The sequence below is a fragment of the Mytilus californianus genome, unplaced genomic scaffold, assembly GCF_021869535.1.
Source record: "Mytilus californianus isolate M0D057914Y unplaced genomic scaffold, xbMytCali1.0.p SCAF_29, whole genome shotgun sequence".
Taxonomy (NCBI): Eukaryota; Metazoa; Mollusca; class Bivalvia; order Mytilida; family Mytilidae; genus Mytilus; species Mytilus californianus.
The window spans coordinates 1,186,808-1,214,638 of record NW_026262678.1 but is presented as its reverse complement, the minus strand read 5'-3'; the positions used below and the strand labels follow the sequence as shown (position 1 = coordinate 1,214,638).

The 27,831-nt window shown below is 31.6% G+C and overlaps 1 protein-coding gene and 1 long non-coding RNA gene across 2 annotated transcripts; one reads left to right on the top strand and one right to left on the bottom strand.

Moving 5' to 3' along the window:
- Window positions 1-148: 148 nt before the first annotated feature.
- LOC127732829 (golgin subfamily A member 6-like protein 22) lies at window positions 149-27,569 on the bottom strand. The gene is made up of 8 exons (XM_052242009.1): window positions 26,788-27,569; window positions 24,181-24,342; window positions 23,453-23,567; window positions 20,596-20,666; window positions 7,768-7,843; window positions 5,960-6,022; window positions 5,348-5,417; window positions 149-3,347 (listed from the first exon to the last, which is right to left on the bottom strand). The coding sequence occupies exons 1-8, from the start codon at window positions 27,567-27,569 to the stop codon at window positions 3,277-3,279; spliced, it is 1,410 nt and encodes a 469-aa protein (XP_052097969.1). The 3' UTR covers window positions 149-3,276.
- On the top strand, window positions 13,473-15,258 carry LOC127732864 (uncharacterized). Its single transcript, XR_007996460.1, has 2 exons — window positions 13,473-13,764; window positions 14,905-15,258. It is a non-coding gene; the product is annotated as an uncharacterized LOC127732864 (long non-coding RNA).
- Window positions 27,570-27,831: the final 262 nt, after the last annotated feature.

Below are 27,831 nucleotides of genomic sequence, written 5' to 3'. Positions count from 1 at the left end.
TATCTTAAGTGATGGTCGTGGCCAAAATGTTTGAAAATCCAAGACCTGTTACAAACGTTGCAGAACTGATCAAATAAAAAGGACAAGGAATCAAAGCTCTGCATGAAAAAGAAATATTCCAGAATTTTACTCTTGAATTGTAAATGTCCAAACACCAAACAATAACCTGACCTGTATTCTATGGTGAAAATATTGTGCAGCAATTTGATACAAAAAAATGGAAAACTTAACTTGTGGCTGACGTATAAACAGAGGGACTGACAGACCTACAATGTAAGCCTCATAATTTTACTTTTTATTCATGTTTTTTTTTCTCTCTGTGTTGCATAATAAAGAAGAGTCGTCTTTTAATGTATTTTAGAAAACAAGTTTAAACATAATTATTCGACTTCATAAATGAATGAAGTAAGACATTTAAACACATACTTTGTATATGCTGTGGAACACATGTAATCGTCCAAGAATAGATAAAAATAATTAAGAACACACAGATTTTTATATAATCTCTTTATTATAATTTATACGATAAAAGTTTATTGAAAATAATCATGATAGATTTTCCAGCAATAAGGTAAAAGTAAAAGATGTAACTTGAAAAAGAACTTAAAAGAATCCTTATTGTAGTGATAAATATTCAATTACCAATATCTCATTTGATGATTCCGATTTCTTGAGTAGAACCTCCATTTTTTGTATTTTGTTTTAGTACATGACGTACGTTCCATTGACGGAACAAATGCCCGACTCGATTTCCCGCCATAAACCCATGGAACACGCCTTGTGTTTAAATTATACACACTGTACATCCTCGTCTGATGTATTCGGAAAATGTATAAAAATTTGGAAATCAATATTGGAAAAGCTATGCCATTGTCTTCATATCTTCAGGAGTAGAAAATTAGTATTTACTGAAAAAGTCCTAGTGTTTAAATGATAAAATCTTTTGTGGGTGGTGATTAGCTATATATAAGAGGAGTATACGAGGAATATAAATTGAATAATTAATTATATGGAATTTTATTTTGGATGGTAAAGCGGTGTCTTCCTCGAATGCCAACATTTTATATGTTACCTATTCCTTGAACGCCAACAAAAATATTTCAAGAGCTGTTTGTATAATGACAGTAGGTGTTTTTACAACTTTTTAAGAGTTTTTATAAGTATTAAACTGTTAAAATAAATTAGTGAACTTGATAAAAAAGATTTTGGGGATAAAATTGTTTTGAATTTTAAAGAAATAAAAAAAAATTAAAACATTTTGGGAATGCAAATATTTATTAACATAAGACATATTAGAAATATTAAAGAAATTTTAGTTAAATATTTTCAACTAAACAAAGTATATTAGAGATTTATTTAATTTCATATCATTTTAATTAGTTTATTAGTTAATATGAACTTACAATAAAAAAGGATGATATATTATAACTCGTTGAAGAAAAATATCCTGAACAACTGAACAAAATAAAAACATAGCAATAGCGAGATACAAAGTTTCAAGAAATTCCATCTAATTGTAGGATCTTACAGCACACACAACTATAGAAATATTGAAAAGAAACATCAAAGTCCAAAGAGTCTAAAGTAGAATTGGTGCAAAATATAATTCCTGACAATATGCACATGTTGACTTTGTGATGCAACACTTTTCGAAGTTTCATTTTAAGAGAATCCATATTTTTGAAGCAATTATAGCAATTATAGTAAAAAATGATTTTCAACGATCTAGATTAAGCTACCTGTAGTTTACCTATCTGTTTAATTAGTATGACTGTTTTGATAAGCATGCACTTGTGTTGTGATAACTACCTATACTTATTCCTCGAACGCCAACATAATTTATCGGTAGATCAAAGGATGTTGGCATTCAAGGAATAAAAAAATGCTTACTCTCTCCATTTAACAATATGAAGCTTCAGACCAAACAGAAAACCTTTCCATTCAGTAGGAGCCATAAAATATTTGACGACAGTGTTCCTTGCACAAAGAGTGTTGTAAAATTTCAAACTATCGGCAAACAGGAAATGCATGTATGATGGATGTAAAAAGGCCTAATCGATTGCAACGCAATATTGGCAAGGTTCATACCAAACATTAAACTAATCTAGTTCAAAGAAACCGAGAACACTTTTACAAACATTATCCTAGTACTATGATGTTTACGTTATAATTACAAACTACCGACAAAGAGAAAGTGGCTACATGTCGGATGTAAAAATTGTTTACTCGCTTCAATTCTACATATGATAAAGCTGTAGACCAAGTATTAAAAGTCCTTCCCGTTCACAGAAGACCCGAACACGTGGATTAAAGTTTCCGAGGTCTTCCTAAAGGACTGACGGGCGGAGCAAGCGGTTACTAGACCTTGATTAGCCTTCGTAGAATCAGGTATTAATGACATCATATATTTATTAAGTATACATACTATGTACATGTGTACATTGATTGATATAAATTGGTATCTTATTATCATATTACTATAATTATACTAGTATAGGAGAAACAAATTTAGAACAACCAAGAAAATCTCTGTAAATGTTATTGGCGCATTGTATTCATAATAGTGTCAATATAGTTTATGCTTTAAGCTTCAATTCACATAATCACAGCTTAATCCGTGTACATAATGACATATAACGTAGTGTCGTACCTTTGAACATGTCTTCACTTTTCCAATTTTTATGGAACTTGGCAACAAAATGTATAGCACTAAAAAGTAAAATTACAAAAATACCGAACTCCTCGGAATATTTAAATCGGAATGTCCCTAATCATGCTAATCAAATGGCAAAATTAAAAGCTTAATCATATCAAACGAATGGTGTTTTGAAAATATAAAGTATAACTTACGTTTATCTAATGCTTATATAAAACAAATTAAACATTTGATAAATCTAAATAAGTTAAAAGCTGTGGCAGATTATTTTAATATATATTAATTTTGACTCTTCGAATGAAATTAAAAAACTGGAAAACAATTGAAAGTTAACCATACAGATATCCTGAGTTTATGTTTTTTGTGTTTTTATCCACTGTATAGGTCCATTGTTTCTTTTGACTTACATATTTAATTTTATTTCAATCATATGCTTATTGTTTTTTCTTTGTTATTCTAAACAAAATTTCATTATACTTTTGCTGAAATATAGATAATTATTAAGCAAAATTAATCATATTAATAACAATGTATTCTTGATTATATTTTTTCTGTTGATATAAACTGAATGTTCACGCTTTTTTAAATGCAGAAATTCTTCGTGATTTTACAATTTACTGTTAACAGTCTTCTAACGATTTTAATTCTTCTTCCAGCCTCTGTCTAATCCTGTGCTCATCTTGAAATTTTTCTTAAAAATAAAGTAAAAGATCCTAGACTCTTTTTATCAAAAATAGATTTTCTGGTATAGTTATTATTGTGTGAGAACGTAACACGTAACACTTTGCATCACAATTACATGTAAATTTGATCTCATTTTGTATGAATAGATTGGCTCCACCTTTTTGTAATTGGCCTTTTATTGATACGCCACATTTTGTAAGTGGCCTTTTTTGTACGCCACCTTTTTTGTAGGCTGGCTTTTTATCAGGGGAGTTAAATCAGGGGCATTTAAATGTTACCCTTTGTAAGATTATCTCCCCTGTTGTTGTAAATAATTTTGATCGTCGTTTTTAATAAGTGACATTTTGATTGGACTTTTTCTACTTGTTACTAATTCGCCTCCAAAAAACCGAGCAAGGTGTGTCCTGACATAAGTGTTCATGCACTCAGATATTTAGTCATAGGGTAGTTTCTGTATTCGGTATCCTCAGATTTGATATACATCTATTACGCTGATCACATTAGACATAAAATCTAATTTATTTTAAAAATTCATTTATGTCTATGTGGACAACTTCTATTTGAATTAAACAGTCAATTTGAACTGAGTGTAATGGCATAATTATTTATTCTGTATTTTAACCAACCAATCAGATAACAGATGTATTCTGAGGTAAATATTTATCTGCAACAAGAAAGATCGCAATTGTTCTCTGGACAATTTTTGATCCCACCCCCTACCCCAATAACTTGCCACCTTGTACATTTAAATATGATGTGGGTTTTGTAATTTTAATTTTCATGATTTTTGCCATTATGTTGTTAATGGCTTTTTATGATATGCTACTTTTTGTAAGTGGCCTTTTTATGATACGCCACCTTTTTGTAATTAGCCTTTTATTGATACGCCACATTTTGTAAGTGGCCTTTTTTGTACGCCACCTTTTTTGTAGGCTGGCTTTTTATCAGGGGAGTTAAATCAGGGGCATTTAAATGTTACCCTTTGTAAGATTATCTCCCCTGTTGTTGTAAATAATTTTGATCGTCGTTTTTAATAAACGACATTTTGATTGGAATCTTTCTCCTTGTTACTTATTCGCCTCCAAAAAACCGAGCAAGGTGTGTCCTGACATAAGTGTTCATGCACTCAGATATTTAGTCAAAGGGTAGTTTCTGTATTCGGTATCCTCAGATTTTATATACATTTATTACGCTGATCACATTAGACATAAATATATTTAATCGATGCTAAATCATAATTTAAACTGTAGCGTTATGTTCTGGAGCAATTGATACAGATCGAAATAGTGATGGGTAATATTATCATGTCATGGTTTTAAAAAACAAATTGCTGTTAATGTTAGGGATATTTGAAATCATCTTCATTAACAAAAAATATAGGTTGAGTATGTATATTGAAAAATCGAAACATTTTAGGTCCAACGCATTTTCTCAATCTGTCACCAGTCAGGAACCTCGGGCCTTTGCTACTCTTGTATGTTTTGTTTTCTTTATTTTGGTTCATTTATATGTTTAAGAGTTTGGTATGGCGTTCATTTTCTCTGAACTTGTATTATTGTTAAGGGGCAAACTGAAGTCAGCCTCCGGGTGCAGGATTTTCTAGCTGTGTTCAGCTCTATGTTCGGGTTGTTATCTCTTTGATACATTCCCCAATTCCATTCTCAATTTAAGTTTTACACCTGCTACAAGATTTAACAATAGTAAATGGATGTTTTTATCAGACAATGAACATTGGATACAATTTATTTTTATGAGTGGCTTTTTTGTTGTTTTTTTACTTGTTCATGTGTACATGTGGTACTCTCACTTTCAGTCATGATGGATGTTTTTTTTTTATTGACTTCAACCAAATATTTTGTGCAAAAAGAAACAGAGTTTTGGAACCCCAATCGTAGATAATCATTGAATACTCTTTTATAACTAGACGTAAAGATTTCAAAACATGAAACTTGTTATTTAAGTGTACATTTCTTTTAAGTGAACTGGTTTTTTTTCGGTTGTACTTACCATCAGCTGATTCACATCTTCTTCGCAATTCACACACAATTCGCTCGCTATTTTCCACCTTGCAAACAGCCTATAAATAAATGAAAATTTAAAAATGAATTGAAAATTTAAAAATCAATATATAAATATAAAGATTTCGGAATCGATAGCTTGGTGACTATAATAATTTCGATTCGATCATTACCAAAAGATATACGAAAAATAATGATCAATCACTTTTACATCAATTTTGCTTAACCAAATAATTTCTTTTCATTTCAAATCAAAAATGTAATGGATAGTTTGTTAGAGATATAGTGTAATGTATACTAGTGTATTGTGTAAGTGGGAAATTCATATCATTCAAGGGCTGATATATAATTGATTCTGCAACTATTGATGCAATATAAGAAGTAAAAAACGTCTTTTTTTAAATCACTAGCATTGTATCGGACCCTTTGGCAGATTCCCCTTAACAGAAGCAAGACATCAGAAGAGTAAATATGAACAATATTTTGAGGTTCGATCAACAAATTCGTATACCAACATCTGCTGTCTTACAAAATTTATGCTGGCAATATTCTTCAAAGCATGAAGACAATAAAGTTTAGATGAAATAAACTCAACCCTCACATCTTCTAGTTCTTTCCTAACTGCTGCGTAACTTTCTTCTAAGTATTCTTTACTATCTGACTCCTAAAAAGTAAAATCACTTAAATACTGATCCAAGGAAAATTCAAAACAAAAAGTCCCTAATCAAATGGCAAAATCAAAAGCTCAAACACATCAAACGAATGGATAAAAACTGTCATATTCCTGACTTGGTACAGGCATTTTCTTATGTAGAAAATGGTGGATTAAACTCCTAAAAGACAATTGCTCTGTGTATAACAAATACTGATAATAATGATAATAATAATCATAATAGATGATGATGATGACGACGACTACCGACGACGTCGACGACGAACAATCAAACAAGAAAGATATGAAGGTGAACAATCGCTTTACTGGAACATTACATGTGATGAATGCGGTTGAAATTTTATTATAGAATAGGTATGATTTTTTTTATCTATATTTGGTTTACTTACAATCACAACATTCATTTAACTCCTGCCGCGTTTTATTATTTATCATTGTGGTTTTCGAATTATTGGGTTTGAGCGTTCATGATGAAAGTAAATGCAGAAAAACGCATCGGACGTATGAATATTTTAGGTGTAAATTACAATTACTAGCAATGAATTGATAGCACTGCTGAAAGTCCGGATCAACGATGATATTATTAGTGTAGTAGTAAGTGCTACGGTACTAACATTGCTTATAAAAACATTCATTGAATTGCTGTTGATAATTTTATAAATTGTTTTGGAAACTAAGGTTCAAACTTTCTCAGGCAAAGTTTACCTTTATTTGTTTTTTCTTTACGGTCTCTTGATTACATAGTACTAGCTTTTTTACGAATTGTTGTATTTGTCATGTTTGGTTTTTATTTCTTGCTTGAGCGTTCAAGGTGAAGGCAAATCTAGAAAAGCCCATTAGCCGCACGAATAATTTTTTTTATGATTTCTTGAAAATCTCCGTTATGAATTCAGTCTGTTATGAGTTAAGTGGAATAGTCGATAAGTAGAGGAACACAGTTGATTTCCAAACAATGCCGTTTGTCGGTTAAAGCGCTGTTAACAATATTCATGTATAATGTGGGCAGCCGGTATACATGCATATATGCTTGGGGAAGGCAAACAGGTGCTTATGAGAAACATGTGTTATATCTAAAAAAAAAATTGTTAAAATAGTTGTGGTAAAGTACAAAAGAAACCGTTTAATTTTTAAAGAAGGGATGCATTTCCGATATGCCTGATTTTTCGTATAGGTGACTTCCAATCTTACGGCATCAAGACGCTTGTTGTCAAAAGTAAGTATAGATAGAATCGTATTCTAAACGGTCTAAAAAGGTTTATGACGTTCATTATCCGAGATGATATCAGAATAACTGTTTGTATGTGTTAATCTTTGGATCTTTGACACACTCTTTCTTCCCATAAGAAAGGGATAGAGAACGTTGCTTTGTGCATATGCAATATATACCAAAAAAATTGTTCATATATGGTAGAAGGTTATTAATAAAAACATCATAAAAAGTATGTGACGCTATTTGACGATGTATGCCTAGAAGTAGATTTATGAATAGGCATTGCGTACATCTTTCTGCAGAACGGACTGTATAGAATATATCAACCATTACTAATAGGCATATTCATCTAAAAGCGATAAAATCTTTCGTTATAATCAGTCCCGATGATTAAAAAATATCATACTGACGGAATGCAATTATAGTTCTCGTTCGATAGCTGTCAAATTCTGCTGTTTCCGCCGATCAAATATGATTAATGTATGGTTTAGCATAGTTTTTATTGTTTTTGGTAGGTTAAGTATACCTCTTCGAGTTTTCTTTGTAAACTTCGTACTTTTTCCCCCTGGTCTTCTAGTTCAAGACTCATTGTACCAACAAGTCTGAAAAAAAAAACATGATATCAAAAGGCTAAAATACTCTTTACTAATTTTTTTGAATTAATATAATAAAGTAAGCTATCGCGGTAGTTGATTATTTACAATTTCCCATGCTTACATCTTCAAAATACTTATTGATAATAATCAGACATAATCAAGCAGGCTAGAAAAGAGGGGCGAAAGATACCAGAGGGACAGTAAAACACATTGATAGAAACAAAACTTACAACGCCATGGATAAAAATGAAAAAGACAACAGACAAATAATAGTACACAAGACACAACATAGAAAACTAAAAACTAAATAGCACGATCCCCATCAAAAACTAGAATTGAAGCGGAAGATACCAAGGGGAAATTAAAAATTCATAGGTCGATGGATAAATGACAACTTCATGGCAGAAAAAAAAGGAACACTTTGCAAAACTCTATCTAGAAAACTCATTAAAACTAGACTCAGCAACGATATTCCCGTCTAAAACATGATTGAATTATGTCGTCCGGAAGGGGAAGCAGTTTCTGCTTTATATGTGGCATCGGTCATTTTGCTCGTTCAAAAAAATCTAGGGAAAAGTCTCATTCGGTGATGTCACAATTGAGGAAAAGAGGATGGAATTGTTGTTACGCATCTTGGAACATATCCGTCGTCATCTGTGAAACAGCCATTTCTTAACGGTCAACTAGGTCGTGATAGTTTCCAGAAAATATTCAAAGGGAATACTTCAACTAAACCTTGTAATCAATAAACTCATCATAAATACCAGGATTGAAATTTAATATTTTCACCAGACGCGCGATTCGTCTACAAAAGACTCATCAGTGACGCTCGAATAAAAAAATGTCAAAAAGGGCCAAACAAAGAACGAAGTTGAAGAGCATTAAAGACCAAACATTCCCGAAAGTTTTGCCAAATACAGCTAAGGTAATCTATTCCTAGGTAAAAAAAAAGCCTTAGTATTTCAAAAATTCAAAATTGTGTAAACAGTTAAATTATAAATCTGGCCATATCAATGATAGCAACAGCTCTATATCAAGGAAACATGGTAGAAGACGCAATCTCTTGTGATATATATTCCATATGCAGACGCGGCTGAAACGTTTTGTCCTTAACCAAACGATTGTTAGATTTAAGATGAGAGTCAAGATATGAGAAAGACTTAACTGTGGTATTCTTTATTGCAAAACTCAACTGGATATATACGTTGAAGTATGTAACCAATAATTCGGACCCGGTTAGAAAGAACATACCAGAAAGTAGTACATATTTAAAACAAAATACTGTTAAATCAGAAATTATTGCGTGCTTTTATTATTGTGAATAGAATGGTCGAAATTGTGAGATAAATTATTGCGATTTCAGGAAAATCTGCATACAGAAATATTCATCAAATTCAAAATGTGCGTTTTTCGTGTTCTTATTATTGCGATACTCACAAGGGAATAAATTACATTAATAAAAACCTTGCAATAATTTCTGAATTTACAGTAGTGTCTAGGATAAGCTGTTACTTTGCCAAATTTTTTTTTTACGATGGAATAAAGCTTCAGGATTTGGATTTTTGTCAAATCATATTAGAAAGAAACGAATATAAATTTAAAGAGTAAATGAAAACAAATAGAAGGCCAAATTAGCCCTATTGTTCAGATCAGATTTTTACTGCTTGGAAGTCATAAATATAACGACTGTTAATGACAAACAGTTCTTCCATAAAAAAAATACATATTTCTTATGTCGCACATCCTCGACACATACCGATCATTGTTGCCAAAGAATGTCTCCAACAATTCTAACCAATCTGCCCAACTTCAGAACAAATATGTCAGATATAATGGAAACTAAATCAATCACCAGGAAACATATCCGGGGCAAGAGAAGTCAAAAATAGTGTTACAGCGGAGATTATTTTAGGTAATGCCATTGCTGCCGCTGACAAGTTGAAGTTTATGCTAAGAGTTCCATAGTTATATCATTTAGTGTCTGATACCAAGGATAAAGTAAATGATGTTCAAATCAAAATCAAATATATTGTATTGTCAATTAAAGACGCCCATTACAGGCTGAACAATCAAGTAAAATTTGGTACAAATGATAACATTGATTACAATGATTTAAATACAATTTTAAAAATCTATGAATACAATGAAAAGAAAAGGACAAAATAATGTATATTTATAAATATTATGTTTCCATATTGACAAATACAGTCATCCTAAAAAACATAGAAAACTAAATTTAGACATTCTGTTTTTTCCTGGTGCTTTCATAAGTACACAATAACAAGGACAATTATAGATAGCTGAATTATTCATCTGTCTTTTTACCAATAAAATTTATAGCTTAACTAAGTTTCTAATAGTTGTTTTCGAATAACATTTGAATTATTAATTAAATTGCTCACTTGATTAAAATGTGACTATCTTCATTGGACATTAGCCAAATAAAATGTGATCGATAATCTAAATTGTGAAAATATTTGTAACTTTTAACTATGTTTTGAATGACGGAAACTTTCTCACTTTATTAAGATGAACATTTTAGTAGAAAGTAGAGTAAATCTTCCACTTCTTTTTTACAAAGATTTCAAATTCTATCTATTGCATGAAGCCCCGTGTATCTACTTCTTTCTATTTCTAGATTAAGGTTACTTATTCAGAATTTTATCATCTGAATTCTCATATTCCTATTGCCTATAGACAGATAAGGTTCAAAACTTCTATTCCTCTTAAAAAGTCTATATGTTCTTAGTTTATTTGCAAATGACATGTTTTGTCGTTTAAAGATGAATACCACAACTGATTATACTTTAATGCTAGTCTGTTCAAAATAATCTATTCAAATTGGATTTCATTTTAAAAACATGTGATAAATCTACGTCTAAATATTTTGCTAATGAACTCATAGAATTTTACCAACTTTTCAAACTATGGTTCGATAAGGATTTTGATACAAGGAGGGCCTCAGACAATAATTTGTCCTCTACATTTGTTAAACGTGATTAGTATGAAAACATATTAACTATAACTTCAATAAATAATGGATATCTTCCTAGCTCACCTATCACTCTAATATTTGTGCTTCTTTTTCCTACTCCCAGTGAAAATGTACATATTATGGAATGAACTGATTCAGTTTGCAGTTCTTTGCATAATTTTTCAAAATAATTATCTCCTTTGTCAGTTAACTTTTTTGAATTAATCTAAAGCACCCCAAATTTCACTTTCATAAGTTAAAATAAGTTAACATTGTTCAATAGGTTAAGTATAGCTCCACCTAAGAATCATGCAATATGAAGAAAAAGAGATTTACCTTATGTTACCAATGTGCTTAATATTTGGTTATGTGACACATTTTGAGTAAACATTAACATATATTCAACCGTAATTGTTGATGCCTACTATTAATGTCATTTATACCCTAATAAAAATTCAGATGGGCATGATTTCCTCTCTATATAAGTATTGGAAATATGATGGATGCTATAACATATCTTTGCTGAGAACAGGCTATTTGTAGTAAACCATTCAGCATTACAGAAAATATGTAATCTTCCAAACAACATATAAATTTTTTTTTTTATTTGTAGCCTTGCACCTATTTCAAGTTATTTTCATTTTAAATTAACCGCTTTTTCTTACTATTCCAAGAAGGACAACACTTGTTGATCTTCAAAACAAATTAAAAAAAATATTTCATAATGTATGCTGCATCTTTTGAAAAACAACAACTAACAGTTTTGAGAAATTGATAATTTGATAAAGGTTCATTTGTTTATGGTGTTAAATTTGATAGATTAATAGTTTTTATTAATCATTTTTGTCCAGTGCATCTTGTATATTGTTAACTATTTATCACTTCCGGTTCTGCTTCACTACATGTGGAAGCAAATTTACGATGTTATTTATGCGGCTTTCTGCAAAGTAACTCTAGTTGTGGTCTTTACTAACGTTACTCTAAAGACACAACGGTTATTAAGCTAAGTTTGTGTCCCAGAGATGTAAAATACCACTTGAAATTAGCTGTTGGACTGAATGTAGAAGTATCGCTGCGTACAAATTACTACAATCATGAAATAACAACTGTAGAACGCAGACCTGCTTATAGTGTTATCCTACAGAGAATGGAATTTTACTACTAATATTTCACTCAGAGTTTATCCATCACACTGTTACAAACTTGGTATAGAGTTTCGACAGGGTAAAAGTTACTTAAACTTGTTCACATCCTGACCGTGGATCAATGCGGCATGAAGGCAAAAGACAGAGATTCAAAGGCCTTTCAAGTTTCCATAGCCAAAGGATACTGGAGGAAAGTGGTAGGTTTAACAACAAGATTACTTTTTTTTATTAAATGTGGATTATTATTTTTTTGGGGGGGTGGGGGGGGGGGGGGGGGGGGCGGCTCAATCTAGTATTTTTTTAAGTGTCCACTGTGTTTCATGTATGTGACCAATAACTTTCATTTTGCTCTAGGCCCAGCGGGATCAGTCCCTCACCCATCCATCCCTAAAACTAAAATCTACCAGTCCCCATAGATGATACATATTATAATTATAATGTTGCAATTGAAATGAAATGCTAGACATATAGTCATGACAGTTGACTTGTGTAGTTAAATTATTTAATTTAACTAAAATAAACCTAAATATTTGAGATATCAAAAAAGGAAGATGTGGCATGATTGCCAATGAAAACATTCTCTTCTAGATATGCTAGAGATCAATTGACAGTCACATAGAAGTAAACAACTGTTTAGGTTACCGTCATTAATACTGTACAGCCTTCAACAATGAGTAAACCCATACTGTATACATGTAGTAAGCTATAAATAGCCCAGAAATGACAAATGTAAAGCATTTCAAACAGAAAATTAAGTCTGATTTAAAAACAATTTTTTTTTTTTAAAACAAATATGTTATATATTAAATATATGTACAGAAACAAATGGACAACTGAATTACATGAATACAGGCTTTTGAGGCTTCTTTTTGTGCATTTACGATTGTGTGCTTTCTTTTTATCTTTTATGTTATATTTTTTTTTTGCCATTTACTTGAATATGGGGGATTTATGGACGCAATATATCTCCAATATGCAGCTCCACAAAGACTAGTACTTGGATTGCATAAACTTTTCAGAAATCTTCATTATCATGACTACATGCATGACATGATGCCTTTGTGAAACTATTATTCTTAATATGAGCGAGGAACTGAAATACATACATTGAACTGAATTTTAATGTGCGTATTGTTATGCGTTTACTTTTCTACATTGGCTAGAGGTATAGGGGGAGGGTTGAGATCTCATAAACATGTTTAACCCCGCCGCATTTTTGCGCCTGTCCCAAGTCAGGAGCCTCTAGCCTTTGTTAGTCTTGTATTATTTTTAATTTTAGTTTCTTGTGTACAATTTGGAGTTTAGTATGGCGTTCATTATCACTGAACTAGTATATATATTTGTTTAGGGGCCAGCTGAAGGACGCCTCCGGGTGCGGGAATTTCTCGCTGCATTGAAGACCTGTTGGTGGCCTTCTGCTGTTGTCTGTTCTGTGGTCGGTTTGTTGTCTCTTTGACACATTCCCCATTTCCATTCTCAATTTTATTGTATTTACTGTACTTATATTTGTTATATATCACGGTGGACATCACTGACTTTATATCACTCTTTACTGTTGCCAGACTCACTTTAAGGAACCTTGGAATTGCATTTGTATTTCACTTTTCTTCCTATTCCTAATTAAGCCTTATACAAACAAAAATATTTTTTTGAGAAAAAGTATAAAGCCTATTCTATATTTATACATTGTTTTGTTTTGCTTTATTTAAAAATCTTATGAATATTAACTTGTTTTAAGGTATCTGCTACCAGTGCCATTCAAAGTTACAAGAGCAGAAATTTAAGTTATGGAGAAAGTGATACACAAGGTAATTTACCAATAGAAAAATAATTTTTTTAAAGATATTCTTATATCAGAGAATTTACTTGTCAAAACAAATAGAGAAATGTTAGTAGATTGTGCCACTTTTGTTCTCCTGCGTACACTTTTTAATGCCTTTTTTTTCAACTGCACTGATCCTTTTGATTTCTATACACACATTATGTAAAAGTACATTAGATTACAACTGAGCTTAAAACGTTCAATTTCATTGGTTTGAAACTATGACAAATTTCATTTATAACTCTATATCATATATGGTGAATCAATGTGCTCGTAACTTTCGATAAAGTCTCATGAAATGGTTACAATGTACCTTGGTACGCCGGGTTTTCAATAAATGCAAACTATTGTATTGCAGAACTTAAAATACTAATATATATGACAACAACACTTCAAAGAGCCCACAATCTTTTTTAAAACTTGGATCAGATAAATATAGAAAAAAAAATTACTATTTAGCAAACTTTATTTTTCTATATTTATCAAATCTATTTATAACAATCTACTTTCACTTTTCAATTATTTCCTCTCCCAGAGCAATACTCATTTTGATGCAAAAATATAATGTAGGAAGATAGGTACTTCAAATTTAAAAAACAAAATTTAACAGTTGTTTCGAGTTTTTGGCATCACATGCTTGGTGAAATAAACAGGTGATGTTAAGAATTAAAGCCATGTTTTAAATATTAAAAGTATAGAAATGGGGGTTATTTTTTTCTCGGTTTATTTGAATTCAATTTTTTTGTACACACTTGTAATAACCTGCTTCCAAGTTACTCAATGTATACTACGAGTACAACATTACAAGTACAACATTGAGTAGTATTTCTCCATAATCATGATAAAAGAAAAAAAATCTGATCATTCCTTAATCATCTTTTAAAAACAGTTGGCAGTCTGGCCAAAATGAATTCTTGAAAATACAATTTTCATGAACATGATAAATGTAGTTGAGATCTAACTAAACTTTGTATAAATTAACTTGAGTTGGACTTGATTTTATTTTTTATGACATTTGATTCCTGTGATTTTCATGCTTACAATTTTTTTTTAAACATGATCAAACATGTACCATTAATTGGCACTAATACATTTGTATTTCAATATTTTCATTTCTGTTTTGCAGATTTTCCAGAAGAACTACATAATGAGATACATAACAGACATAGAGCTATCAGAGTCACATATAATGTCTTGGCGGCAGCATGTTACAAAATGATTTAACCAAGACCGTGGACATACTACCCTTTTGGGTGAATTAAAACCTAAAGAAGTTTTGATCATTATGGACTGGGCCATGAAGTTTTTGCCCTAATTCTCTCAAGGAAAAGCAATCAAAGTGGTTTGGTTAGAATGGACTGAAATGGCTTGTGTGTGTCTGCATCTTCAAAGATAATGACTTGACTGATTATTTGGAATAAAAAAAAATCATAGAATTATAAAGAAAATAATGCTTTTAATTGGTTTTTGTCCTGCCTGTTTTGCCTACTTTGAAAAAAAAGTAGCACTATGCGAGACTTAGGGTTAACTATATGGCTGCAGCAGTGTGAACAATTTGTATAAAGATTTATATTTTAGAAGGGAGAAGTCCTGGATGCTTCACATTTTGTATGCAGATATCTTATGATAAGAAGTTCCCTTCTGTAATGTGTCCCTTTTCCTTGACCTCATTTTCATGCAAAACCATAAAATATATATCTACCAGGTGGTTAGTCATGTTTGTGTTGAAAAACCTTAAAATAAAAATCAGTTTTTTGTCATGTGAATTTCTCACTTATTATGAATAAAAAGATTTGTTATGCCCTTCTTAGGGCATTATGTTTTTTGGTCTGTACGTTAATTCGTTCGTCTGTCTATCCGTTCGTCTGTTGCCCACTTCAGGTTATTGGTCAAGGTAGTTTATGATGAAGTTGAAGTCCAATCAACTTGAAACTTATTACACATGTTCCCTATGATATGATCTTTCTAATTTTGATGCCAAATTAAGAGTTTTCACCTCTAATTTCACAGTCCACTGAACATAAAAAAATTATAGTGTGAGTGGGACATCTGTGTACTTTAGACACATTCTTGTTGTATATACGGGTTCCTTATAAAGCCTACATGTCTGTCAGAGAGGGTTCACATGACCTTGACCTCATTTCATGGATCAGTGATCAAGGTTTAAGTTTGGTGATTAGGTCCTTTTTTCGGATACTATAAACAGTAGGTCAACTGTATGTGTTGTATAGTATGATTGTATAGGGACACAATAACTACTAACCCCATGTGGAGCAGAATCTGCTTACCCTCCCTGAGCACCTGAGATCACCCCCAGTTTTTGGTGGGGTTCGTGTTGCTTAGTCTTTAGTTTTCTATGTTGTGTCATCTGTACTATTATTTGTCTGTTTGACTTTTTATTTTTGGTCATGAAGTTGTCAGTTTGTTTTCAATCTATGAGTTTGACTGTCCCTCTGGTATCTTTCGTCCCTCTTCTACTAAATTGATAGGGTTCATACCCCCCTCCTTTTCCAAAGTTCACATTGAATTCCTCTAAAATTTTAAAGAATAATTACATTTTTCAATAATTTAAAGGGTATTATCCTTGCATTACAAACATATCTGAAAAGCTTTCATTTATTTATTATAGAGCTGATACTGTCAGAGTTCAGGGTTATTTGAAAGTATAGAGTCAATATTTAATATTTATGCTACTAACAATGATTTTGTTCAGAAAATGATAGTTTGAACAAATAGTGTTTAGGTAATTTTAAATGAAAACTTTGGAAATCTAGGCATTTGTCTCCATTGGAATCAAATTTACTTTTCTACTTTATTTCTTTATTCTGAATAATTTGATGATACTTGATAGAAAAAAAATACAGAAAAAAAATGCATGAGTAAATATTTTATCATTATAAAGCATACATTTATTAAAATGTGTATTTCTCAAAATCGGTGTGTTCTGTTTCCATGGAAACTGGTAGTTTGTTTGAGGATAATGATAAATAAGTAACTGTTTTCTTTACTTTGTTATAATGTCTAGGTATAATACCAGTTAAACAGACATAATCAAATGAATTGTGCTATAAATACATGAAAATAATTTAGCTTACTGTAAACAAAAAATAGCAAAAAATAAAAAATGAGACAGAAAATTTTTTTTTTCCCCAAACATCTAAAGGAGGCTACAAACGATTATTTTTGATATGTTATAGACAAAAGTCCAATGAACAAATGCAAACAAACAGGTTATTCATAGGACCTTGTTCTTGGAAGAAAATACAATTTGAAAAACGTTATTTTCACTCCTTTTAAGAAAATGAAAAACTGCAATGATTGGTTGCCACGGAAACAAGAGTTTCCATAGTAGCAACTTCTGTTTATCAACTTTAATTTTTAGAACAAATTTGGAACTATGATAAAATGTATTTGTTTTATCGAAATTAATTAGCTGTTTATAAAAAATCTGTGATAAACAGAAAGTTTGAGGTTTTAGGACTGACATGTAAGGGTTGTTATGATGCCATCGTAACCATAGCAACCAAATATACAACACAGGTGTAACTGTTATTTTTTTTAGTTTTCTATCAAAATAGAACATATGAAGCCCAAAACTGTCAATTTAACAACTATCACTGTATCACCCTCTGCATGATTCTTAGGTTGAGCCATACTTAAGTACTTCCCTCTGCCAATAGCACTCTTCGGTGCGATATTGAAGCTTTGTTGGGTGCTTCTGTGGAAAAGATGCCTGCATCGCTTTAAGATGTTGTTGTGTTGATGTAAAACAGAAAGATTTAAGAAGATGAAGTAAAATTTACGCCGGGTCAAATTTTGTCGTTTAGACACTTAGAAGAATGCGAAATATTTGAGCTAAACAAGCTGCTCTGTTCCAGTCTCAATTTTATGCTCTGAACAACATCTGTTTTGCACCAAACTTTGTTCGTTTCAAAGAAGTGAAGCGTGCGACAATTATAACACGCGTGCTAGGTCCGCAAATGATTAAGAAGAGATTAACGGAAACCTTAGATTATTGAATCAAATGGAGACAAGAGCTAACGTGTGCAGCTCTTCCAAGACAAGTTATAGGAGCCTTTAATGGCCTACAATATAGTTTTTCAGCCTTTTTGTCAGTAAGTAAGCATACATTAAAACCTGTAGCCGAAGTATCCATTCTTTTGCATTATTTTAGATTGAAATAAATGAATCATGTATTTTGTTTGTAGAAAACAAATGTCTAATTATGTTTCCTTTTGTATCAATTCAAGAGTAAGGAAATCAGTCTTTACCTAATATTTACACAATCCAAAATCTAACTTGAAATACAATTTTCGACACGCTAAGCACTTTTATCTAGCTGGGATATACATACGTTGCTCTTATTACTCAATAGTATTTCCTATAAGTTTGATTTTTTACCATAACGAACCCTTGCAGCAAAAAGGTTGGGAATAAAATACTCAATTATATATTATGTTTTGACTTTAAAATTTTATATTCCATGAACATATCTCAAAAAAAATAAAGATTACATAGTTTTTTTATTGGTTATTCAAGAAATCGAAGTGGTAATAATGAAAAGATTCACTAATTTTATTCATAAGTAGTGTTCCTTGTAAAATGAAATGTTACTACCAATTTGATTCAATGAAAAGATTATGGACAAAACTATTCCTTTGCCAAACAAAGATCACAGAATGACTTTATTTCGTGTTTCTATAGAATATTTTGGAAACTTTAGATTACATAGTTACTAAAGTTAGTACACAGGAAAGAAAGGGTAAAAATTTGATTGGTTAACGTCCAGTGGTGGTTATTATGTTATATGCAATGAATATCTGAAGTACTGGACATGATAAAACTTTGTTCATGCCAAGTATTCTTCCTTTAAAACAAAAGATATAAAACGTGCAAATTTAAAAACTAATAGGGAGAAACACCATCAAGGACAGTGATACCTTCTTTTCACCTTTTGAGAAGTTTCTAAATGAAGTCTGCCTCATAAAAATAATAAAATAACAAACCTGCAAGAAGAGGAGCATAGGAATGATGATTATTTGTTTACAAAATCACGTCCTCCAAACGTAAAAGATATAAATATCAATAAACAAGCAAGCATTTTGATGATATCCATTTCAAGGATTTTATAGTTTAAATCAGAATGTTTTGCAATATGTACGGTTTATCCCTCCTACTAAAGTTTAAAAGATGGCAAACTGTAATCTAATCCTATTGGAAAGAGACCAATAAAGAGAAACTGAGTTTGTATATGCTGACACAGATCTCTCTACCCTTTTAGAGTATTAATTTACACCGCTCATACAGTAGGTATTGTCGTTTGTTGCTTGGTGTCACATTGTTTTTCTTTAATTGTTTTGCACATCAATCAACTTTTATAGCTTGCTACGTGGTATGGCATTTTGTTCCTATTTGAAGACCGTGAATAAAGTTAAAATAAAATTGGGAATGGAAATGGGGAATGTGTCAAAGGGACAACAACCCGACCAAAGAGCAGAATACAGCCGAAGTCCACCAATGGGTCTTCAATACAGCGAGAAAATCCCACACCCGGAGGCATGCATCAGCGGGCCCCTAAACAAAAATGTGTTCTAGTTCAGTAATAATGGACGTCCTACTAAATTCCGGAATAATATAAATGAACTCAAATTAAAAACCATACAAGACTAACAAAGGCCAGAGGCTTTTGACTTGGGACAGGCGCAGAAACATGTTTTTTAGATGATCTCAACTCTCCCCCTATACCTACAGCCAATGTATAAAAGCAAAAAACATATCAATACGCACAGTAAAACTCAGTTTAAAAGACGTCCGAGTCCGATGTCAGAATAGGTAACAAAAGAAACTAAACAAAATGACAATGATACATTAATTAACAAAGGACTACTAGCAGTTACTGACATGGCAGCTGCTCCAGACCTCAATTAAACTGATTGAAAGATTATGTTTTCATCGTATGAATATCAAGCACAATCCCTCCCATTAGGCGTTTAGTATCATACCATCATAAAATATATGAGAAAAACATAACCCGTATCATGCCAATAACTGGTTTCATAATAAATGTGTTTATTTCCAATGCAAAGACCCTATAACTGAATCAATATTAAAACCAAAATACGCCATCTTTAATGACCTGACAAAGGGTATCGTAACTATATTCCTTCTTAAAAAGCCTGTTTAAAGGTTTGGTTAGCTTTTGAGGTTAATGCCGACATTTTTGTGCTTTGTAAAGAATATTACCATAAAATATTGGATGTGAAATACCTGAACGTATAAAAGAGGGGCGAAAGATACCAGAGGGACAGTCAAGATGTCTGCATGTTGCTTACTTTTACGTAATTGTTGAAAAGTTTATCCAAATGGCAATCATATCACATCTGCTCATCACCTAGGGCATCATCGCCTGGTGTTTATTTCTGCCAAAATTTCTAACATACTTTCCATAAATTATCCGTTGATAGATTATGTGACTGTACTACGATGAATTGCGATGTATTTTCAAGCAATTAACATGTTAAATTATGATACAATCGCATATACTTTGCCTTAAGAAAAACACTTTCGTGAGCTAAACACTGACAGAAATATGTCATATTTTCTTAAGAAACAGAATCCATGTATTTACTGCAAAGAAGAAGCGGTTATTTTTTTAACGATATTCAACCATCATCTTATTCAAAACGCTTTACTTAATATTTGTTAACAGACTATATAAGAAAGATGTCCATGGCAAAAACCGAAACAAAAACGAAAGCACACAGAATATAACTTGAAAGAAAAAAGAAATAATATAAATATAAATACTTGTACATACTTTTTCCTATATTCATTGTTTTCTTCTTCCTTTTCTAATGTACACTCAATATTATTCATTTTTCTGGAAGTCTAAAAGAAATCAGTAAATAGATTAGTGATTTACTATATTTTTTTTCATATTCCTTTCTATTTTTCAAAATTTTACTACAAGATTAAAAACTTTCTCAACGCATCGTTATTAATTTTATTTACTCGTCTTCGTTTAATTCAACCGACGATTTCTCATAATGAAAATCTCTAACTTTTATCATCAAAATAAATGAATAACGTTATCAGACCACTATTGTAAAATATTTGAAAACTGTCAAGTATGAAAATATTTTCGCCTTTTCGCACCTTTGACGAAAGCTCCCGATTCAATTACAAAATGTATTCCCTGGATGTTAATTGCAAATTTGGACTAAACGAGCAATTTGTTTAGTCCCATAATGTACACAAATGGAAGATCCTGCAAACGGAGTAAATATCTTCCAGTTGATACGATGTTTAAGGTCGTGTGCTTCCTTTCATGATGTCGTTGATAGATGGTAAGTTCTATCGTAATATAAGTTCCAATTAGAAAAAAAATATTCTGTATTTTTTTTTCAACTGGTACAAATATTACAGAATTTTTCTTTACGGAATAACGGTTTATAGCAGAATTTATAACAAAGTTTCCAGTAGAATTAATGTTACGTTGGCAATGGAATATATGTTCCATAGATGACGACATATATGTTCTGATTTTCTTAACCACGATTGATTTTCAAAATTTGACCTACCGAATAAGACTTATCACCGGATTCATATTTACACGTACAACAAGACAAGTGTCGCATGTAGAGCAATATCTGCTTACCCTTCGAGAGCACCTGCGATCACAACCAGTTTTTGTGTAGTTCGTTTTTGCCCCGTCTTTAGTTTTCTATGTTGTGTTGTGTGTACTACTAACTACTATTGTGTACTTTTGCTCGTTTTTTGTCTTAGTCTTTTTCGTATTTTAGCCATGGCGTTGTTAGTTTTATTTTCGACCTATTTGTCTGAATAGTCCTTTGGTATCTTTCGTCTCTCTTTTTCGGACCCTACTATCACTATAAAGACAAATTTACACATGTAGTCATATAGATATCTTTTGTTTTGTTCGTGTTTTCTCTTTCGGGTTGTTCAATTTGTCTTTATCTTATCACTAGTGTTGACATTAATGTGTCGTTGCTTAATGCATGGTTAAACTTGTGTTATTCAAATTGGTTTAACGTTAGCGTTATTAACGATTGTGTTAAATTTTCAGCCAACCTTAAAGTATTTAACAAAAATTAAGACCTAACTGTGGTTACCCGTTATGCGTGTGTTGGTACATGGCTTAAACAACATTTACAATCATGGATAGGAAGCCAAGTATAACTTTAGCACAGCAGTAGGGAATGTGATACAAGATCAAATACAAACAAAATAATATTCTAGATGAAAAGTTTGGTGATGGAGATGTCGTTGCGGTAATATCACCCAGAGACAAGTGGGCCAACACATAAAGAGTCTAAAAAGGTTATTTTAAAGTAAAGTTAAGCAGGAAGCAGAGATCAACTGGTGGTGGTTCCAACCAATTCACTTATATCTGGCCGTAGAGAAGACAAAATAACTTTGCAAAAACTCATCTTCCTTCGAAGGGCTTGAATGAGTTGAAAGTGAACTTGGTGACTCTGACCATTTTCTTTTTGTAAATATATAATTACTTAATAAGTCTAATATAAAAAAAAATGAAAATCTATGTAATCTATATGATTTGGTGTGGATAAAAAAATCGCCGTGTATTTCTTCTAAGTCATTCCCTTATTTCTGAATTGCTACTTCTTTTTCTACTTCTATCGTTACGCGACCACCATCAATGTACTGATGATTTTACGCATGTAAATAATTCATAAAGAAAAAGAACAGGTTTGCTATACATTCTTCATATAATGTTGCTAACATATTCTAAATGGTGGTCTCGTGTGTCACGTGTAGAACACTTTCAAAACTACCAGAACTGGTGGTTGCATGTGGTGGGGCGTTACAGTCTGTTATAAATCTTGGGTAAATTAATTCTTTCCTCACTTCTGTTCTACGTTATGGTATCTGGAATTAATATACCTGTCTATTCCACTCGGTTAAGCATGTCAGTCACTAAAAGATGAGGAGACCTACATGCAAACTTCATTGTTTGACTTAGTAAAAGTAATTTGTATGTATTTTCCTTTATTGTGGGTTTATATTTAGGTTCCGTTTATAATATCCTGTGGTCTTTTTTGCATCTTTATATATGTTTTTACATTTCTTTACGGTCCTACGTTTTACACAATGGTTTTCAATATTAGAATTAGATAGGATAATATCTATTGAATTCTTTTCTGCACGGAAGATTTCGGCGGTCAGTATATAAAGAAAATTTAAGGCACGCTTAACCAATGCTACCTACGTTACAAGATAAAAAGGTCAAAGTGGTTGGTTCGGTATACTATTACCTGCCTTCCAACCCAATTTAACCATCTTATAAATTACTTTCTCATTTCGTGTCAACTTGTAAATGGCTAATTCTGATGCATTTGGGTATGTCTGATTGTATATAAATATATTAAATAAAATATGATATATTAAATGCGAACGCACAACCCTATTCTGTGTGGTTTTTTGGGTTTTTTTTTTTTACAAAATCGACTTTTCGTGGTGTCGTAGTACTCTGCTTTATTCATGAATATATCTCTAAGGTATCTTTCATTCCGGAAGACTTTCTACTATAAGTATTCGAAAGGGGATTCTACCTGAACGTTTCACTGTATTTATTAACGTATATTATCTGACTTTCTTAAAACATGGAGTCGAAAATGCATTTTACAGCTTACCTCATCTAATTCTCTTTCTACCTTGATAAGCTCTTCATTTGATTGTTTCAAAGCTATTTCAAGATATTCAATTCTTTCTTCCTCGGGATTGTATGGGTCATGTCCTCGTCGACCTCTGTTTTAAAAAGGAGCAAAGATAAACTCTAACTCATACGTTTTGATAATAATTCCATTGATTTCTGAAATCTATGAAAACTATCAAAACATAGAACTTAGATAATAGGGTAAGGTAATAAATCGTACAGTAAGACACTGCAACTTGATGATGTGCTCCAGCATGTTTGTTTTGTAAACTCACCACTAACTGTACGCTTTTTTGTCTCAGAATTGTCATGTTTATATTGACACTTCTGTGTGTCCCACGTGTATTGATAGCACCAACACTACACAATTATCGGTACGCCCGAAGTAATACGGTGATGTAAAATATATCGCTTTAGGTGAATGATTAATTAGTATAATGTCTCAATTCATTTTAACGACGACTGAAATAATAAAACTAATAATAAAAAATATGTACAACTAAGTTTAGAAGAATATGATTATAGCACATACTACTAAGTATATAAAAATTATAACATAATATGAATAAGGCACATACAATATATATGATAAAAACCGTTATAAATTTCAGATATATCTTTTTAAAATTCACAAAACGAAGATTTTTTCAGATTAAAAAATTCACGAATTAACATGAAACATCGTTACGAGAATAGCTCACTCACTTCAGACGTTTAATCTTCTCTGCCTGTGCACTAAGTTTTGAATTTAACTCGTTGATTTCCTCCTCAGCCAGTTTCCTCCTATTTTCTTCTTCGACTAATTTTTCGAGGTTTTCCTCAAATTCTTTTGCAGTTGTTTCTTTTGCTTTCTCGTTTTGGAGTCTTCTGTAAAGACATTGGTTTTCTGTTATTGAAACATTGAAAAAACTTTTTGTTTTGTTCAATACTATTTGAAATAAAAACGTGAAAGTTATAACAAAGCATTTAGTGAGTAATACTAGTAACAATTGTTTGTTCCAACTTGAAAATTACTATTGTATGACTAAATAAACCCAGGCCATAACGAAACCAGCCGCCAACATCAACAAATTATTTTGTATACAAACGTTCGTCTACTATCAAAATTCCAAATTATTTTTATATTTATAACAGTTTAAAAGATGTGTACTTGATGATTGTATGTTATACTTTTTTAAAACCTGAATTATAAGCCTTTTGTTGATGTTGTTATTATTGACACATTTTAATTGACAGGTAGGGGACCAATTAAAGTATGTTTTTTTTTTCAATTACCTATTCTGTACTTAGGGCAATATGATAAAAGATAAAAGAACATTTATCTAATTAGCACAAACAAAATTGTGACAAATATGTTTTTTTTTAAATAAACAAATGTTGGTAAATATAAGTACACGTAAAATGTAATGACTATTAAACAATACTATTACAGTTTTTAGATGTGTTTTGACTGATAACTGAAATACATATAGATTCTGTAAGATGTCAGACAGACAATAGCCAAGCCTCTTTAGAAACTTTTATTCAATAGAAGTCAAAATATTTCAAAGATTAATAATTATATAATGGTAAAGTGTAAAGGGCCATAACCAGTGACAACATGTTCATGTTTATATGTTGTGAATCTTAGTGGTATATTAAATCAATGAATTTGGAAGTTATCATTTTGAATTTGGAAGTTATCATTTCATAACATATCAAAAAGTGAAATAACAAAATACTGTACTCAACACATCAAATGAATGGATAACAACTGTCATATTCTTAACTTAGTTAACAGGCATTTATTTCCTAATGAAGAAAATTTTATCAAATAAAATCCTTTCTCAAAACATGCTACAGTTGTAATCTTTATTTATTAACTTCATTCAAATGGGTTATTTTGAAGTTCAGTGTAATCAGATGTAATCATGATTACTTGCCAATGTAATCATTAATTTAATCAGCTTCTTTGAGAAATGATGTAATCATTAATTTAATTTAATCGTACAATTGACAAAGTAATTGTAATTTAATCAATTATATTGAAAGTAATCGGAACCATCTCTGATATAGATATGGGTCATATTACAGTTTTTTTTTCGTTCAATCATTGCGTCAAAGCAACATGAAGTGATGATGTAGACGGGTAGGGGGTTAAACGTAGTATTGTTTTACTAAATATTATAGAGAAATTGCAAATCATAGTACTGTTTGGAGTCTTTGACTCTAATAGTTAAAAAATCTTCTAGAATTTTCATATCAACGACTCTACATCAGACCCATTAAAGATACTACAACAGTTTCACTAGACAACGAAGAATATGATCGAGGCCTTGTGCATTGCGTTTAAAAGAATTGGGACAACGGTATATGCTTGATTCTATATAATCTTTAGGTTTGAGCCGATTTGTTGTCATACATCTAGGGGTTTATTTACACTTGTATAGATCAGTTGTTGGATAATACACCGAAAATAAATGTGTTGTGTATCTACATGAAAAAAACTTAAAACTTGTAAAATAGGCAACGAATATTGAAGTTAAACTCGTGATGATATCAAAGTTTAGTAGGGAGGCGGGGCTTATTTCATACACGGTTAGTAATGGTGTTACGTCCCTTTATAAAAACAAAACAGTACTGAGAAAAAATCTGAAAGGTTTCAACAGACGAAAAAATTGGTGATGAAGATTGATGATGAAGATTGATGATTTATATAGAATAAAGCATATACCGTTGTCCCAATTCTTTTAAACGCAATGCACAAGGCCTCGAACTTGTTTATTGATTCTTCTCTATATATGCAATTTTACGTCCTAAATCCAAGGTGGTCCATTACTACTTTAAAGAGGGCCTATACACCAATCATTTCACAGTATGATTTTGATACGTTTAGCTTGGATGGAAAAGGGAGGGGTGGGGGGGGGGAGGGGAGGGGGGGTGTTTTGAGAGGGCAATTTGTATAAATATGATTTATGATACATTTCAGCAAGGTTGGCTCTTTGATACGATCAGAACATCTAAAATTAGTCTAAGCCATTAGTTTCTAAATAAGATTTGAAAATTATGTCTTTATGAATTTGCCTTCGGTGTAAATTACAGACTGAAAGACTTCATTTAATCAGACTGATGACACAGAGCCCACTCACACTAGCCGTCTTTAGTTACAACATGATTGAAATGAAACGGAGTTCATGCAATATATTGTACACTGCATTTAGCCAACAGCCTTTGATTATTGTTACTTCAGACGTTTATAAAATGAAAAAAAAAGTTACTTAACAAATTTGAAAATTTTAACAGAATGGAACATTGATAAACAATCATTCTTACCGCCCAAAAGAAGTCTCAATTTTAGCTTCGACCTCCCCGATAAACGAGTCAACATCAAATTCTGTGTTATGTTCAAGGTTTTCGCATCCTGAAATATCCTCCAAGTCCTGGTATTCTTTCTTTTGGCTGTCATAAGAGAGATAGAAAGTGATGCTATGTGGTTCCGACAGCAAATGTTCAATTTTTGAGCATACACTTTCATAACAGGCTTTCTGATTTTCTAGTTCTTGCAATACTGATTTCGAACGATCTTTTGCAAAGATGCTAGATTCCATCAATTCCTGTAAATAGTTTTGCTTTACACTTTCCACAATGTTGTTCAACACTGCAGCTGTTTTGATTATTTCTTTTTCATTTTGCTTGTGTTCATTCAGTGTGGATTTAAGATCCTCAATAGCAGTAGATGCAATAGCTATTTTCTCTTGTCCTTCATTTAAGAGCTCTCTTGCCTCTTTTCGTGATTCTTCAACAACTTCATCAACAGCAGAAAATGCATGGTCTTTGTGGATAGACGTCAAACACGAATTGCATACCAAGCACCTGCACTTTGTACAGAATATTGTATAAATCTCCTGGTGATCTGTACACCTTATTTCGGTTTTAAAAAATAAACGATCGACTTTCTTTATATCCGTCACTTTATGATTTTTTGTAGACGAAATTTTATCATGTACAGTTCTACAAGTCGCACATAGTGCTTGCTGACAATCATAACAAAATAGCAATCCAGCATTTGTTGAACAAATGCTGCATTTAGTACCCGAAACAGGTACTTGGGCCATTATATTTAAAATGGCTATGTACTTTGTACTGGTTTCAAACTAATGTTGGTAAGATATGAAATAAAACAAGTTACCTTTACTTAGAATTAAAAAACTTTAACAAATCTGTATTGAATTCAAAATATAAAACGTTTTCCGAGAACTTACCGATAGGACTAAAATCATGGTTAAATTCAATATGTTATCAGTAATGTAATTGTCACGTAATTAAAAAACCCTTTTGAGTTTAAAAATTATCAACAATAAAACAATCCAGTTAGAC

Excerpts from the sequence above, each read along its gene's own strand:
- LOC127732829 (XM_052242009.1), bottom strand. The coding sequence starts at position 27,569 with ATGGCCCAAGTACCTGTTTCGGGTACTAAATGCAGCATTTGTTCAACA. Across the intron at positions 7,844-20,595 it reads AACAATGAATATAGGAAAAA|ACTTGTTGGTACAATGAGTC; the intron begins GTATGTACAAGT and ends TTTTTTTTTCAG. Across the intron at positions 5,418-5,959 it reads TTAGGAAAGAACTAGAAGAT|GCTGTTTGCAAGGTGGAAAA; the intron begins GTGAGGGTTGAG and ends ATTTATTTATAG.